The sequence below is a fragment of the Bos indicus x Bos taurus genome, chromosome 3 (genome assembly GCF_003369695.1).
Source record: "Bos indicus x Bos taurus breed Angus x Brahman F1 hybrid chromosome 3, Bos_hybrid_MaternalHap_v2.0, whole genome shotgun sequence".
Lineage (NCBI taxonomy): Eukaryota > Metazoa > Chordata > Mammalia > Artiodactyla > Bovidae > Bos > Bos indicus x Bos taurus.
The window spans coordinates 112,053,083-112,067,565 of NC_040078.1; the positions used below are offsets into that span (position 1 = coordinate 112,053,083).

General features: G+C 49.5%; 2 protein-coding genes across 5 annotated transcripts in view; one reads left to right on the top strand and one right to left on the bottom strand.

Annotated features, from left to right (window-relative positions):
* CSMD2 (CUB and Sushi multiple domains 2) overlaps positions 1–14,483 on the top strand; it is a 689,612-nt gene that overhangs the window by 316,856 nt on the left and 358,273 nt on the right. The window lies entirely within an intron of this gene.
* Positions 5,788–6,507, bottom strand: HMGB4 (high mobility group box 4). The gene has a single exon (XM_027537926.1). The coding sequence runs from the start codon at positions 6,399–6,401 to the stop codon at positions 5,811–5,813; it is 591 nt and encodes a 196-aa protein (XP_027393727.1). The 5' UTR covers positions 6,402–6,507; the 3' UTR covers positions 5,788–5,810.

A 14,483-nucleotide genomic window follows, 5' to 3' on the forward strand; every position in this document is an offset into this window, starting at 1 on the left:
CTGGGTATTGTTTGTGGGTTTGTGAATAGAGATGCAGATGCTGTTTGTGAGTTTGTGATTGTTTGTGGGTTTGTGATTGTGGGTTTGTGACTAGAGGTGCAGGTGTTGTTTGTGGGTTTGTGATTGTTTGTGGGTTTGTGATTGTGGGTTTGTGACTAGAGGTGCAGGTGTTGTGTGTGGGTTTGTGATTGTTTGTGGGTTTGTGATTGTTTGTGGGTTTGTGATTGTGGGTTTGTGACTAGAGGTGCAGGTGTTGTTTGTGGGTTTGTGATTGTGAGTTTGTGATTGTTTGTGGGTTTGTGATTGTTTGTGGGTTTGTGACTAGAGGTGCAGGTGTTGTTTGTGGGTTTGTGATTGTGGGTTTGTGACTAGAGGTGCCGGACAGGACAGAAGGGTGCCAGTGCTTTATGACTTCACTCCGATGACCTCACCCTGGCCACGGACTTGATCCTCAGTCTTATAGGCCCAGAAACTGGACCTTTTGTTCCCCAAACAGCTGATGCTTTAGTGAAGACTGAAGTTAACGCTAAGATCCCAATACTTCTGTGTGGCCCAGGTGCTAATCGATCATTGTTTGCAACTGGGATCAACTTTTCTGTTGTGGTTTGAGGGGAGCCCGATCTATTTGTGTGTGTGTGTGTGTGTGTGTGTGTGTGTGTGTGTGTGTGTGTGTGTGTGTATGCATGCTAAGTCACTTTAGTCATGTCTGACTCTTTGAGACCCTATGGACTGTAGCCTGCCAGGCTCCTGTGCCCATGGAATTCTCTAAAAAAGCATACTGGAATGGATTGCCATGGCCTCCTCCAGGGGATCTTCCTGACCCAGGGATCAAATTCATGTCTCCTGCAGCTCCTGCATTGCAGGTGGATTCTTTACCACTGCACCTCCAGAGAAGCCCACACATTTGTGTACACATCTAGGCCCACATATATTCTTTTGCAAGTTTAGAATCAGTTGGCAGATGAAGAAGACAGACAGATGAGGATTAGCTTCTCAGCTTTATTACTGATGAACCCGTTGGAGAGGAGACCTGAGTAAACTTTGCAGCCAGGGTTGAAGGGGTGAGACAGGGAGGTGGGGGAGAAGAGAGGAGAGCAGGTCAGCCCTTCCTCTAAGACTCACTTGGCAGGTCAGTGATGCCTCCTCATCAGCATAAATGCCAGGGCTGCACGAGAGGAAAGAACTCCATGATCCTGGGGCCAGCAGCATCCTATTACCTGGGAACTTACAGAAATGCACGTTAGGCCCCACTCCCAGAAAAATTGACTCAAACTTTAGGGGTGGGACCCAGCGTTCTGTGTCTGAATGAGGTCTGAGGTGATTCTGATGAAGGCTCAAAGCTGAGAACCACTGGTCTAGTGGGAGCTGTACCACCTGAAAATCTGAGCCCTAGGAAGCAGTGTTCCCCTAGGATGTTTTGCCATCCTCGTCTGCCCTTCCTCCCATCTCTGGGGAAATGAATCATAGGAGAGAACTTTCATAGCTTCCACATTTGGTTTTTAGCTGACAAATCTCCCAGGAGGAGCAGGTGGAGGCTCTTGAAGGGAACGGCTACCCACTCCAGTGTTCTGGCCTGGAGAATTCCACGGACTGTATAGTCCATGGGGTTGCAAAGAGTTGGACACGACTGAGTGACTTTCACTTCACGAAAGGGAGGAGTGCCATGCATTTGGCATGTGCTGGCCTTGCCTCCTTCTCTTGCAGACCTTGGAGGGACCAGCATCTCCACAGTGGGACTTGGTAGACTCCAGAATGACCTAGCCAGAAGTGGAGTGGAAGCAGGAAAGCCTCTTTGACTCCTCTTTGCACTGAGGTTTCACCATAGACTCCTTGCCAAGGCCTGTCCCTCTCCAACCGCATCTGCCCACTCACTCACCCCTCTAGTCATTCTAGCCTCGCTTCTGTCCAATACGCCAAGCCCATTCCTGCCTCAGGACCTTTGCACTTGCTGTCCTTCCCCTTGAATAGCTCTTCCCTAAGACCCTGGCAAACCTGGCTCCTTCTTGTCCTTTATTTTTTTATTTTTAATTAGAAGATAATTGCTTTACATTGTTTTATTGGTTTCTGCTGGGCAGCAACACGAATCAGCCATAATTGTGTGTGTGTGTGTGTGTATAAATATATATGTGTATATATATATATATATATCTCCTCTCTCAAACCCAGATGTCATCTTCTCTGAACACCCGTTTAAAGTGCCCGCAACCCCACTTGTCATGATTTATCTCATTATCCTGGGTTATTTTCTTCAGAGCACTTGACACTCTCAAAAAAATGACCTGGTGTGTTTATTTGTTGACTTGTTTACATATTTATGAGAGATCAGGGATGCTGCTGCCTCCCTAGCACTAGAATAGCTCCTGGTATGTCGCTGGCATAAGATGTATGTGAATATTTGCTGAATAAATGAACGAAAATACTCTGGGAGAGAAGGTTCAGAGTGGTGTGATTCAGGCATCCAGATAGCCATGGGCCCAAAGATTCGGTCTCCTTCTTCCTGAGGGCAGAGGGCAGGGCCACCTAAGCCCTGTTGCGAGGGTCTGAGGGGAGTGCGAGCACCCCACAGGCTTTCCACCCGCTTTTTCCCCTCCCCCGTATCTTAGACGCAGGCTCCCGCTGCTTCTCCCCCTCTACCCTCCCTCCCTACACTGTCATTCCATTCCAGTCATTAGAAGCCAGCAGATTCACACCCTCCTGCCGGCTTTTTCATAGAGGAATGTTAATAGAGTTAGTTTTCAGCAGGAGTACTGCAAGCCGTTGTCAAAACTCTGACTTGGCCACCCTCATTCACGTAATTAATCACACAGGAAAGCAGAAGAGGGCAGCATGAGGGCTGGGGCCCAGCTCTGCGGGGGCCCTCTTCCCAGAGAAGACCGTGGTGGGCCGCACAGCCACTGCCCACCAAGAGGCCACAAACCAGGCTGGAAAAGAGACGGCCTAACTGGAACCACAACAGAGTGGTGCAAGTCAGGATCTAATTAGCCCGGGGGGCCCTCCTCCCTGTTCAAGAGTTTGGGAACAAAGGAAAAGCAATTAAACAAGTAGGGTGGAGGCTGGAAGGAGAAAGCAGGTTAAAGATGGTTCCTTTTAGAATGCAAGGAGGCTCTCATTTAATGAATACTGTGTTAGTTATCTACTGCCCTGTAGCCAATTACCGCAAACTTGTTGCCTTAAAACAACCCACATTTATTTTGTCATCATTTCTGTGGGTCAGACTCTCCTAATAGCTTAGCTGGGTCCACTGCTTGACATCACACAAGGCCAAGCAAGTTCTCGAGGTGTCAGCCAGGGCTGAGTTCTCCTCTGGAGGCTCACCTGGGGAAGGACACACTTCTCTGTTCATGAGTTTGCTGTAGTAGTTTCTTGAATCTTGATTTTTTTTGCTGGCTGCTGGTCTGTGGCACCTTCAGTTCCTAGAGATTCCCCACAGCCTGTTGCCACATGGGCTTTCCCAGCTTGGCCACTTACTTCATCAAGCCAACTAGGAGGATCTTTAGAGCAAATCAACCCATAGGATAGAATTTTACACACCATGGCACAATCGCAGAAGTCACATCCCATGGCCTCTGCCCTGGTTCTGTTTGTTAAAGGCAAGTCACAGGTTCTGCCCACATTTAATGGGAAGGGATCACACCAGGGTATGAATCCCAGGAGAGGGGAATCATGGAGGAGTAGCCACTCTAAAGGATCCGCCACAGAACCTATTGTGTGCTCAGGACCATGCCAAACGCTTTTGCACGCATTACATCATTTAATTGCTAAAACCGCCTGCAAGGCAGGCATCATCCCCTTTGCACAGATGAGAAATCTGAGACGGGAGGAGGAGAACTTATTTGCCCAAGGTCCTGCCAGTGATTGAAACCACTTGTGTCAGGACACTAAAGCTAGAGGCTAGAGAGTCAGCATCTTTACAGTGAGGAGCAAGGGCCAAGGGAGGGAGGGGAAGAGGCGAGCAAGAAGGTTCTTGCTATGAGGCTTAAGACCAGGAGGAACAATAGCTGTGGATTTCAAGTTGAGAAAGAAGAAAACTGACAGTCTCAACTTTGCCAATGAAGCAGAAGATGAGGGTGTCTCCTGAGAGACTGGAGGCTGGGCTGGAGGGGGAGCAGAGCCAAGTTGGAACAGCAGCTTAGGGAATGGGAAGGGGGGATGGGAGAATTTGCCAGCCTGAGTACAAGTCTGCTGAGGAGGAGAAAGCTGCTTCCTCTGGGCAGACTTCAGCACTTGCCTTGGGAGTGGTCCTCAGTCCCGCCAACCTCAGCTCTTTGTGCAGTCTCTTCTCTCCTGTGTCCAGCCCTCTCATGAAGGCAGGAACTCAGCAGTAGACTGCATTGGGCCTCCTGGTCCCCAGCACAGGGTCTGGCCCAGGCGAGCCCTTCATAAATAATTCGGCCTGATTCCAGACCCTGAATTTCTAAGTCACTCCACCATGTTACTTCTTACCCCCAAAGGGTGAGAAATGACCCAGTTTGAAAAGACTATTCCAAAATATGTATTTTTACTTTTGTTCCCTGAGGAAAAGTTTAAACAGCAACAGGTTACAAAGATACGAATCCCTCGTGGAATAAGGGTGAGAGGTGGGATTAGGGAAGTCTGTTGCGTGCAGAACCTGGTGACAAAAGAAGCAGTTTTGCATTCTTTCCTAGTCTCCTTGCTGTCAGAAGTCAAGGACCATTTCAAAACATCCCATATCAGTGTGTTGTCGCCTGGAAAATACAGTTAGAGTAGACACAGTGCGATCCCATTTGTATCAAAGGACCAGTCTTGACTCATTAGAATGAGTGGCAGAAAACCTAACTCATACCATCTTAGATAAAAACTAAAACATGTGGGCTTATCTTCACTCAAAAGTCCAAGAAGCCAAAGGGACTAACCTTTTGGCCTGAGAATGAGGCAAATGACTGCCTACAGCCCCCAGGACAGCATCCTCCCCTAGGACTCCTTATACAAGTCCTGAGATCCACTCTGATTGGACAACTCGGCTCATGTGCCCACCAGTGAGCCAATCACTGTGTCCAGGGGGAATCCATCTGATCCAGTCTTGATCAGGATGGAGGTGGTGTGCTGTGAGCAGGAGGAAAAGAAATGGGTTCTGAGTGGTCATAAAGGCAACACATGTCCACCCTGTGGGTTATGCTTGCGTCCACAGAAGATTCACTGGGTAGATGCCCACCAAAATGTCGAGAAAAGGGTTTTCTTCAGCTTATAGTACTCAGACAGAGTCAAATAACCTATTTTTGTAAAATCAACCTCAAGCTTAACCCTAGTGAATAGAATAGGGACCACCCCTGAGGTCTCATCCCGGCCCACAAATAGTATCTAAGACTTGTTAGAGGACCAGTTCTGGAATCCCTGCAGACACTGATTCCCCTAAGGCCCGCCTAAACTCCAGTTTCCCAGCCTCTGCTAGGGCCTGAATTGGAAACCTGGCCTGGACTCCAGGCCCTTTGCCCTCCCCAGGAGGGCAGCAGGTCTGGCCATTGGGCACTGCACTCTGTGAGCTGGATCTTCCACCCCAGAGAACCGCTTGGGACCATATGCTCCCACCCCTAGGACTCCCAGCTTCTTTACACCTGGAGACTCCCACACCCCACCCCACCTGCACAAGTCAAGCACAGTAAACACTGGCCACACACCTCTTCAGACACTGTAGCTTCTTCTCCCAAAGTCAGCCCCTCCCAGGATCAGTTCCCAAACCCCAATCTCGACTCCACCTTGCCACTCACTTGTTTCCCAAAGTGGCAGCCATGGCCACTCTAATGCCATACACAAGACCAGAGACAGGAATACCACGGAATGGCCCTTTATTTCTAGTTGGATCCATCAGTTGTATCTGACTCAGCTTGCTCGAACTCTCTGCACTGGTTTGTAGCTGACTCTTGCAAGCATGTCTTCCGGGCGTTGAATTGATTACGGTAGACACTGAGTTCCTCTCGGTATTTAGCTCTCAGGAGAGCTGCCCTTTGTTCGTAGGGCTGCTTGTCCACATCCGTCTTTGCAGACCACATCTTCCCTGAGGCCTTGGCCACCTGCACCACCGACCAGCTTGGATTCTCACTCTTGAGCTGGGCATAATGGTCTTGGCAGAAGAGTAGGAAGGATGATGGAGGCCGTCTGGGTGCGTGGGGGTCCCGCTTTCTCCTTTTCTTCCTCCTGCCGAAGTAATTCATCATCTCTTCTTGGTATCGGGCTTTGTCGAGCTTGGCCAGGGCTTCATATTTGGCCTTTTCGTGCTTTGAGATGGATCTCCATTTTTCCGAACACTTTCTAGAAAACTCTTTAAAGCCAAGGTAGGTATTGGGCTGCTGCTCCTTGAACTTGTTTCTGTAATTCAGCAAAAAGTGGATGTAAGAAGAGACATTTGCCTTAGGCTTTAGCTGGTCTCTTTTCCCCATGTTCATAAATTCATTTTCTTTTCTGGACCCAGTAATTTGGACAGCAGAGACCTTTGTCCCCCACACTCCAGAAGCAATTAGTAGATGCTCTGCTGGCGGTGAAATTTTCTGTCTGTCTGAGCTGTAGGCAAGGGTCAGCCTTTTCAGTGGTGGTGGCATTGTTGGGTCAGAGGGGACTGTGACGTCACTCACAGGCCAGCCACTCCAGGCCAGTGCTGGAGGCATTTGCATATAGGTGCTCTTATTGGTTGGCTACTTGGAGGTCAAATTTGCTCCCCATGGAAGATGATGGGTTATCCAGGGAAGGCTCTAGAGCAGCCGTGCCCCCTGCAGTCTTTCTCCCTGGCTTCCTGGAGGCAGCGTGCTGGGCTCAGGTGGGGAGCTCTCCATCCTTTGGATGCAGTAACGAGCCACAGGATCTGCCTTCCTCACCGCACGATTGTCAAGATGCCTTCTCAGCCTTTCCAAAGACAGCCTGGAAATAATGAACATGAGGAAGTGGATGGCTCCAGAGCTGTCATGATGAAATGTGAAGCCTTTCCGTTTGCCTTGAACAGGGGCAGCTCCTACTATACAAAGAGTTTAGTAGTAACTCTAAAAATAATCAAGTATGACAGCTGTGACTCGCTTCCTGTCAGGACAAAGTTATCTAATATAAAACCCAAGCGCTTGGCCTCTAAGTCTGAACTCTTCGTTTCTCTGAAATGAATTGGGTGGGGATGAGGGTGGGGATTGGGGAAGAAGGGAGGAGACCCTTAAGGTTGTACTAATATTACACCAGAGCCCATGAAAATGAGATAGAACATCCTTGGCCTAACAGGAGGCCCCCTGTTCTCATCCCAGAGGTCCCCGTTTCTTGGGGTTAGAGCGCAAAGCTCTAGCAACTATACTCAAACTAGTCGGCTTCGGGCTTTTGGGGGGAAAAGCTGCAAATATTTTAATAGTCTTCCAACTGGAGGGAAAAGAAACGAAGAGTACCATTTCCTGACCTTTGGACACTGTGGGGTGCTTCCTTGAATGGTCTTGGAGTTGCTATAACTCAGGGGTTGTTGATAGAACCAAGTTTACCAGGCTAGAACACCGAGCCTCATTAGCGTAAACATTAACATATTTAAGGTAGAACAGCCACTAACTGGTTGGAGTCTGGATTTGATCCGATTAGCCCGACTCAAGCCTGTGCTGCATCCCGCCTGCACAGATACTGCAGCCTTGGTGGCCTGGAGTCTGAGTGCCTGGCCTCAGCAGCTGAGCCTAACAAACTCGCCTCAGACTAGACCACCACATTTTTTAAAATTATTTCTATTTATTTATTTGACTGTGTCGGGTCTTAGTTGAAGCATGTGGGCTTTCTCTAGTTGTGGTGTGTGGGCTCAGTTGCCCTACAACATGTGGGATCTTAGTCCCCTGGCCAGGGATTGAACCTGAGTCCCCTGCATTAGAAGGCAGATTCTTAACCACTGGACCATTAGGGAGGTGCCTAGAGCACATTGTGAATTTTTGCCAAGACTTTTGCCAAGACTGATTGCAAGTTCCATCTTATATAAAATTGACTAGAGTCTTCAAGCCTAATTCCTAGCCCCAAATTGCAACACGGTAGTTGGGCTACTTCAGCCAGTCCCTTCCCAAGCCTGTGATGTCTTATCTGTGGGATCAACGATGTGCAATCAATGTTCTACTGGCCAGGCAACACCCTCCCAGTGACTTGCTGTAAGTTTGTGGCTGGAGTGGGAGGGCTGTAGGATATCAGATGCCAGCCCCAGCAATCCAGGCCAGCGACGGGGGCAGAAAGGTCTGGCCTGTGGGAACTGGTTACTCTGGGGACACTTCTTAGCCTAGGGAGCTTTTTTCCCCACTCTGGTTCCTTCTCCCAAGGCTAGAGGTTGGCTCATCTGCTTGCTGGACTTGAGTGGATGGGTTGTGAGGAAGAACTTGTCTAATGTGCATACATGTTCATCAGGTTCAGCTCAGATGCACAAAAGACCCCAGCACCTTATCTGTGTCTCCGTTCACAACCTTCCACCCTCCCCCCCAACTCAGGATGATAAGATCTAGAAACATCAGCCCCATGATAACCATCTGCCAGAGCCTAGCAGATCTAGGAAGAGAAGAGAGTATGGCCTTTGGTGGTGGGGCCACACTCCCAACTTGGCAGGGTGAAGCAGGGGACTCCTTCATCTGGTGGAGCTGCAGGAAGAATAAATGCACCTGACTTTCTCAACTGATGCCTTGTGCACAGGTATCTGAGGTTTGTTCCTTTCCATCTTTCATGCCTGCTGCTTGTTCTGGGAAGCTGACCCATATGGACCATATCAGTGGCTCCTGTGCCCTCTGGCTTCCATTTCAGTTTGGCCAGTGGGGACCCTGACAGGAGATCACGGAGGGAGGGATCTGGCTCCTTCCCTGCAAGGTTGCCTGGAGCTGTCTCCTCATCTCTGGACTGCAAGTCCTGACTCCTCTTAAGCATCCTCTCTAAATGACTCTGTCCTTCCAGCTTCCCTGTCCTGTCCCCTCCAGCTGAGGGGGTAAGAGCTCTACCTTTACTAGCCTCTGAGGCCTCTGCTCTCCCCTGTGGCTTTCTAACACCTTGCCTTTCCCTTGGTAAATAGCCGCTTTGTTAAACACTCCTCAAATTATCCTAATTTGAGTGGCCATCTGTTGCCTGCTGGGACCCTGACCTGTATGCCATGTTTCTAACCTCCCACATGGACAGCAAACAGCCATGGAGGTGGAGAAATAAAGCAAGTGTGGGCATCCCTCCAAAGTAGAAGGGTGTCGAGCTTCTGGAGGCCTGTGTGCTGGGTGGTACCATGGTGGAGAAGGGCCTGCAGGGGCTGCTGTGCCAGCCAGGAGCAGGCAGGACAAGGCCACATGGCTTAGGAAGAAGTGTCTAATGTCCTCTGTATTATGAGATGACCTCCAGACAGGGGCGCTGCTCTGGAGGCCAGGTAGTGAATACTGCAGGCTTATGGACCACACATTTTCTGTTGCAAGTTAGTTTTCAGCTCTGCCATCATAGCTCAGAAGGAGCCAGAGACCACACCCAAACAAATGAGTGGCTGTGCCCAGATAAAAATCACAAACACAGGCAGTGTGGGCTGAGGGTCATAAGCCTGACCACCCCAGTCTAGAGATGTGAGTTCAGCATTTGCAAACTTTTGGATTGCAGTCTACAATAGGAAATGTATTCTATAAGTAAGAAAGCGTTAGTCGCTCAGTCGTACACGACTCTTTGCGACCCCATGGACTGCAGCCCACCAGGCTCCTCTGTCCATGAGATTTTCCAGGCAAGGATACCGGAGTGGGTTGCCATTTCCTTCTCCAGGGGATCTTCCCAACCCAGGGATCAAACCCGGGTCTCCTACACTATAGGCAGATTCTTTGCCGACTGAGCTACCAGGGAAGCCCAGTGTATTCTGTACCATGACCCACTTATGTACATGCTTTCAGTGCCGCTAGCGGGTGCTCTGTTCTAAGAACATCACCTGCATCATCTCATTTCATCCTTGTGACCACCCTGTGTGGGAGGTGGGGGTAGGGGTGCTATTTTTGCCCCCATTATAAAGTCTCTGAGCACATAAAGTTTTCAGAAAAAAAAAGTTTTATGAAAATAAACTTGTTATGTGTGTGATGTACTCTTTTCTTTTCCATTCTATACTCTTTTAATCTGCTGTACTTTATTTTCTTTTTTAAAATGCACCCCTGGGACTTCCCTGGCCGTCGGGCGGTTAAGACATTGTGCCTTCCGACGCAGGGCACACAGCTTTGATCCCTGGTCAGGAGTTAAGATCCTGCATGCTACGTGGCCTGGCCAAAAATAAATAAATACAAATAAAACGCACCCCACAGTCTGATCTTGTGAATGGGTCACAATCCAGGGATAGATTTGAAAAACACTTGTCTATGTAGGCTGGGATGGAGCCCCCACCTCAGAGGTTGTGAGAGCCTCTTCACTCAGCAGTGATAACATGAAGTGGAAAGAGCATGGCCTCTGGAGCCAGACAGACACTGAGCTCCAATGCGAGCTTTGCCACGTAGTAGCTGGGGGACTTTTGGCAAGTCTGGCTTGTTACAGTCTTGGCTGGATGTGGAGTGAAATGATCAAGGTGAGGATTAATTGAAAGGATGGGAGTAAAGCGCCTGACACTGCCCCTCCCCTGCAGTGTGGGCAGGACTTGGGACTCACTTCTAATGAGTAGAGTATGGAGAGGGACAGGTGACATCTCTATAGTGGAGGAAGGGGGCAGATGCTACAGCAACCAAGGAATCCACCTGAAGGCCATTGGTAATAGACCAACTGATATGACACCCGCCTTCTACAATGTGATGATAAAAACATCTCACCCAGTGGTATTCTTCCCCCAAATCCATAATCCTGGTGTAATCAGGAGAAAATATCAGACCAAGCCAAATTAAACGCCAGCCTGCAACCCACTCCAGTGTTCTTGCCTGGAGAATCCCAGGGACGGGGGAGCCTGGTGGGCTGCCGTCTATGGGGTCGCACAGAGTCGGACACGACTGAGGCGACTTAGCAGCAGCAGCAGCAGCAGCTGCAAAATACTTGATCAGTACAAAAGTGTCAAAGTCTTGAGAAAACAAGGAAAGCTTGAGAAACTGACAGCCTAGAGAAGATTCTGTAGATGTGATGACTCCATGCCCAAGAAATACTGGACTGGATCCTGGAGCAAAAGGAGGCCTTAGTGGGAAACCTGGGGGAAATGAGAATGAAGTCTTCCACTGACCCAATAGCACTACACCAAGGTGGTTTTGCCACATGGCCCATGGTTTTATGTAAGATGCTAATGTTAGGGGAAGCTGGGGGAGGGGTGTACAGGAAATTTCTGTACTGTCTTTGCTATTCTGTTCTCATTTCAAAATAAGTTGTTTTTCATCTCCCCAGCTGATAGGAATATGTACCCAGGGTTGAGGCACCCTGTTCTTAATCCTTCTCCGGGAATCCTAGGGGCACATTTTACCCTCACTTGCAGCAGTTGTATGCTCCTGGCAGACCTTCTCATCACAGCGTTTCTCAAATTTGGGGGCAAGCATCAACTTTGGGGAACTTTAAAAATCCCAGGTCACAACAAGAGCAACCCGAAAAAGTAGTTGGCAGAGGCACGTGGTAACTGCCGTGATGCGCTCTCCTGCCTCCCCTGCTGCGGTTCCTCCTGGGGGGTGGGGATCGTCGCTGCTCTTGCCCTCTGAGCAAGGCACCTGTGGCACGTGGAAAGCTGGCTCCACAAAGAGGTCCATGTCCCAAGCCCCAAAGCCTGTGAATACATTACCTTACATGGCAAAGGGAACTTCGCAGATATGATTATGTTAAGGATTTGGGGATGGGAAGATTATCCTGGATTATCCGCGTGGGCCTGATGTAATCACATGGGTCCTTGTAAGAGGAAAGCAGGAGTTTCAGAGTTAGAGACTGAGATGTGATAACAGACGTAGAGGGTCAGAGAGACTTGAAGAGGCCACACTGGTGGCTTTGAAGGTATGGAAAGAGACCGCAGGGGGAGAAACGAAGGTGACTTACTAAAAGTTGGCAAAGGCAAGCCAACAGATCTCACCTCTAAAGCCTCCGGAGAGAGTGCAACCCCACAGACACCTTGACCTTGGCACGGTGATGCCCACTTTGACTTCCAGAATCGTCAGAAAATAAATCTGTGTTGCTTCAAGCCACTGAATCTGCAGTGATTTGTGAAAGCTGCACTAGAAAATGAACACGGTTATCTTTCGCATCCAGCTAGTGGTCTGTAACTATCCTTGTGCTATCCTAACCCCCGCTTGTGTTAATAAAGATGAGAAATTTATGCCACTGCTGATTGGATTAGTTGAGGGAGCAAGGAGCGTGATCTACTCAATTTTACACACTTCTTCACTCACTGGCTGACTCATTAAGTCACTAATTCACTCATTGGCTTACCAGTTAATTCACGCTTACCGTCTTTCAGTTCATTCACTCACCACTCATGTGCACACACATGCATGCACACACACACACACACACACACACCCTCAATGAGTAGCTGTGAGTTGCTGGAGCAGTGTGACTGCTGCTTTCCCGGCCGTTAATAAGCAGTGTTTGAGGGATGGATATGTTTCAGGAAGGAAGGTGGTGGTAGAGAAGCATCTGCCACTTCCTGGAAGCCAGATGGGTGAAGGAGGCAAGGTCATAGGTAGATCTAGGCTCTTTGGTGCTGACCTTATGCCAAGAAATGTTACTCAATCAGATGTGACTGTGATAGTTCAATAAAAATGATGATAATGCTTTAGGTAGATCAGCTCCAAAAGCCTACAGAGAGATTATGCACATGCAGACTTCATAATGCTGATTTCTTAGATTGATACATGGATCGTAGTTATGTAAGATGCTAATATTAGGGGAAGCTGGGGGAGGGGTGTACAGGAAATTTCTGTACTGTCTTTGCAACTATTCACATTTCACAGCAGTGAGCGGAAGAGTCAGTTCTCACACTCAGGTTTGTTTGAAGTCTGTGTGTTTAGCCTCTGATGGTGGTCTAGGAACTTCCTTGAGGCCAGGGAGAAGGCGGAGCTGGGAAGGAACAAGGCCAAGTATTGCAGGAGGAGGGCAGGTGGAAAGAGAAGGTGTCTACATTCAGCACTTACGGGGCTCAGGGAGACTTTTCCCGTCAGGTGGATCCTTGTTGCAGACACATCTGGTGAAGTTGTCCCCAGGTCATAGGATGCCCTGAGTCCAGCAGGTGGACTGACCTAGATGGCTGAACCTACCAGGATCTGCAGGTACACACAGAGCCTGGGTCCACTTCCCTGGGCCGAGGCTGGCCAAAGCCAAGTACGGGGTCAGCATCCAGCCCAGGGGACTATGTGGACAGGAAATGGGACAGATGATCAGGTGTAAGAATAGGGTCAGCGTGATAGGGGGCAGGCGTACCTGTCCGCCTTTGGCAGGATGCAGCAAAGGGGAAGGCGATGAGATCTAGAACAAGACCAAGTTTGGGGAGTTAGTCCCCCAGCCAGCTGTGGGTACCTCTCGCTGGCAGAAGCCCTTCCTGACACCCAGAGGAAGAAGCCTGGCCCCTGATGTTTCCATCCAAGCCCCTGCCTCTTTCAGCCACAGTGCCTAGCTCCCTTCTTTCAAGCACACTCCTTCTTTGGGAGAGTGGTCCCCAAAATCAGTCCTGGGGGTTCCAGCAGGAGCCCATGCCCGGGGCCCCAGGAGTGGGCACAACCCCAGCTAGACTACTCAGAGGCTCTCAGTGAGCTGGTTCTAACTGGACCCAAGGGAAGAGATCATCTCTCTGGAGGTGAAGCTAGGAGGGTAAATCAGGGAGCTGGTAACTGTGGCCATAGTCCCAGCCTCCAGTCTGCCATCTGCAACAGAGTGGAAGAAGCTGGCAAACAGCACAGCAGAGATGGGCCCAGAAAGACAGGCCTGTGGCATCTGAGTCATTGGATCTAGTCATCCCTGGAGCCAGCTACAGTGTGACGACAGCAGCCGATAATTTCTTCTCTGCCCCACTCTGATTTGGTCTGGGCTTCGGCCACTTGAAACCATGAATATAAGGCATTAGCTTAGGTGTGATGGGGGCAAGTGATATAATCCAGGAACCCTTCCCTCCCCCATTTCCAAGTCTTCCTTCCTGTCTCCTTCCTCTCCCCACTGCTTGTGTCTGCTCTACATAATGGCCGGGTCTCTGGTTTGTTGTTCAGAGAGTATATGGACAGCGTTGGCACATCTTGGCCCCTCCATCAGCATGAATGTTCTTGAGCACTTAGTGTGTGCCACATCCGGTACTGAGAGCTTGTAAGCCCATTATCTCACGTAAACCACCTAGAGTTCTATGAGTAGGGTGCTGTTATCCATATTAAATACATGGGGAGACTGAGACGCAAAGCAGGTCAGTTCCTTGCCCGGAGTTAGACAGCTGGGAAGTGTAGAGCTGAGACTTGAACCCAGTAAGTGCTTTCCGGGGCCCACATGCTTAACTCTGCCCCAAACTGCGCTGGATTCAGTAAATGTTAGTTCCTTTGCCCACAAGTCTGCCTTGCTGCACGGAGCTATGACCCGGCCATGAATGATGGTTGCTGTGTCTTGGAGGCTCAGCAGGA

Excerpts from the sequence above, each read along its gene's own strand:
- HMGB4 (XM_027537926.1), bottom strand. The coding sequence starts at position 6,401 with ATGAACATGGGGAAAAGAGACCAGCTAAAGCCTAAGGCAAATGTCTCT.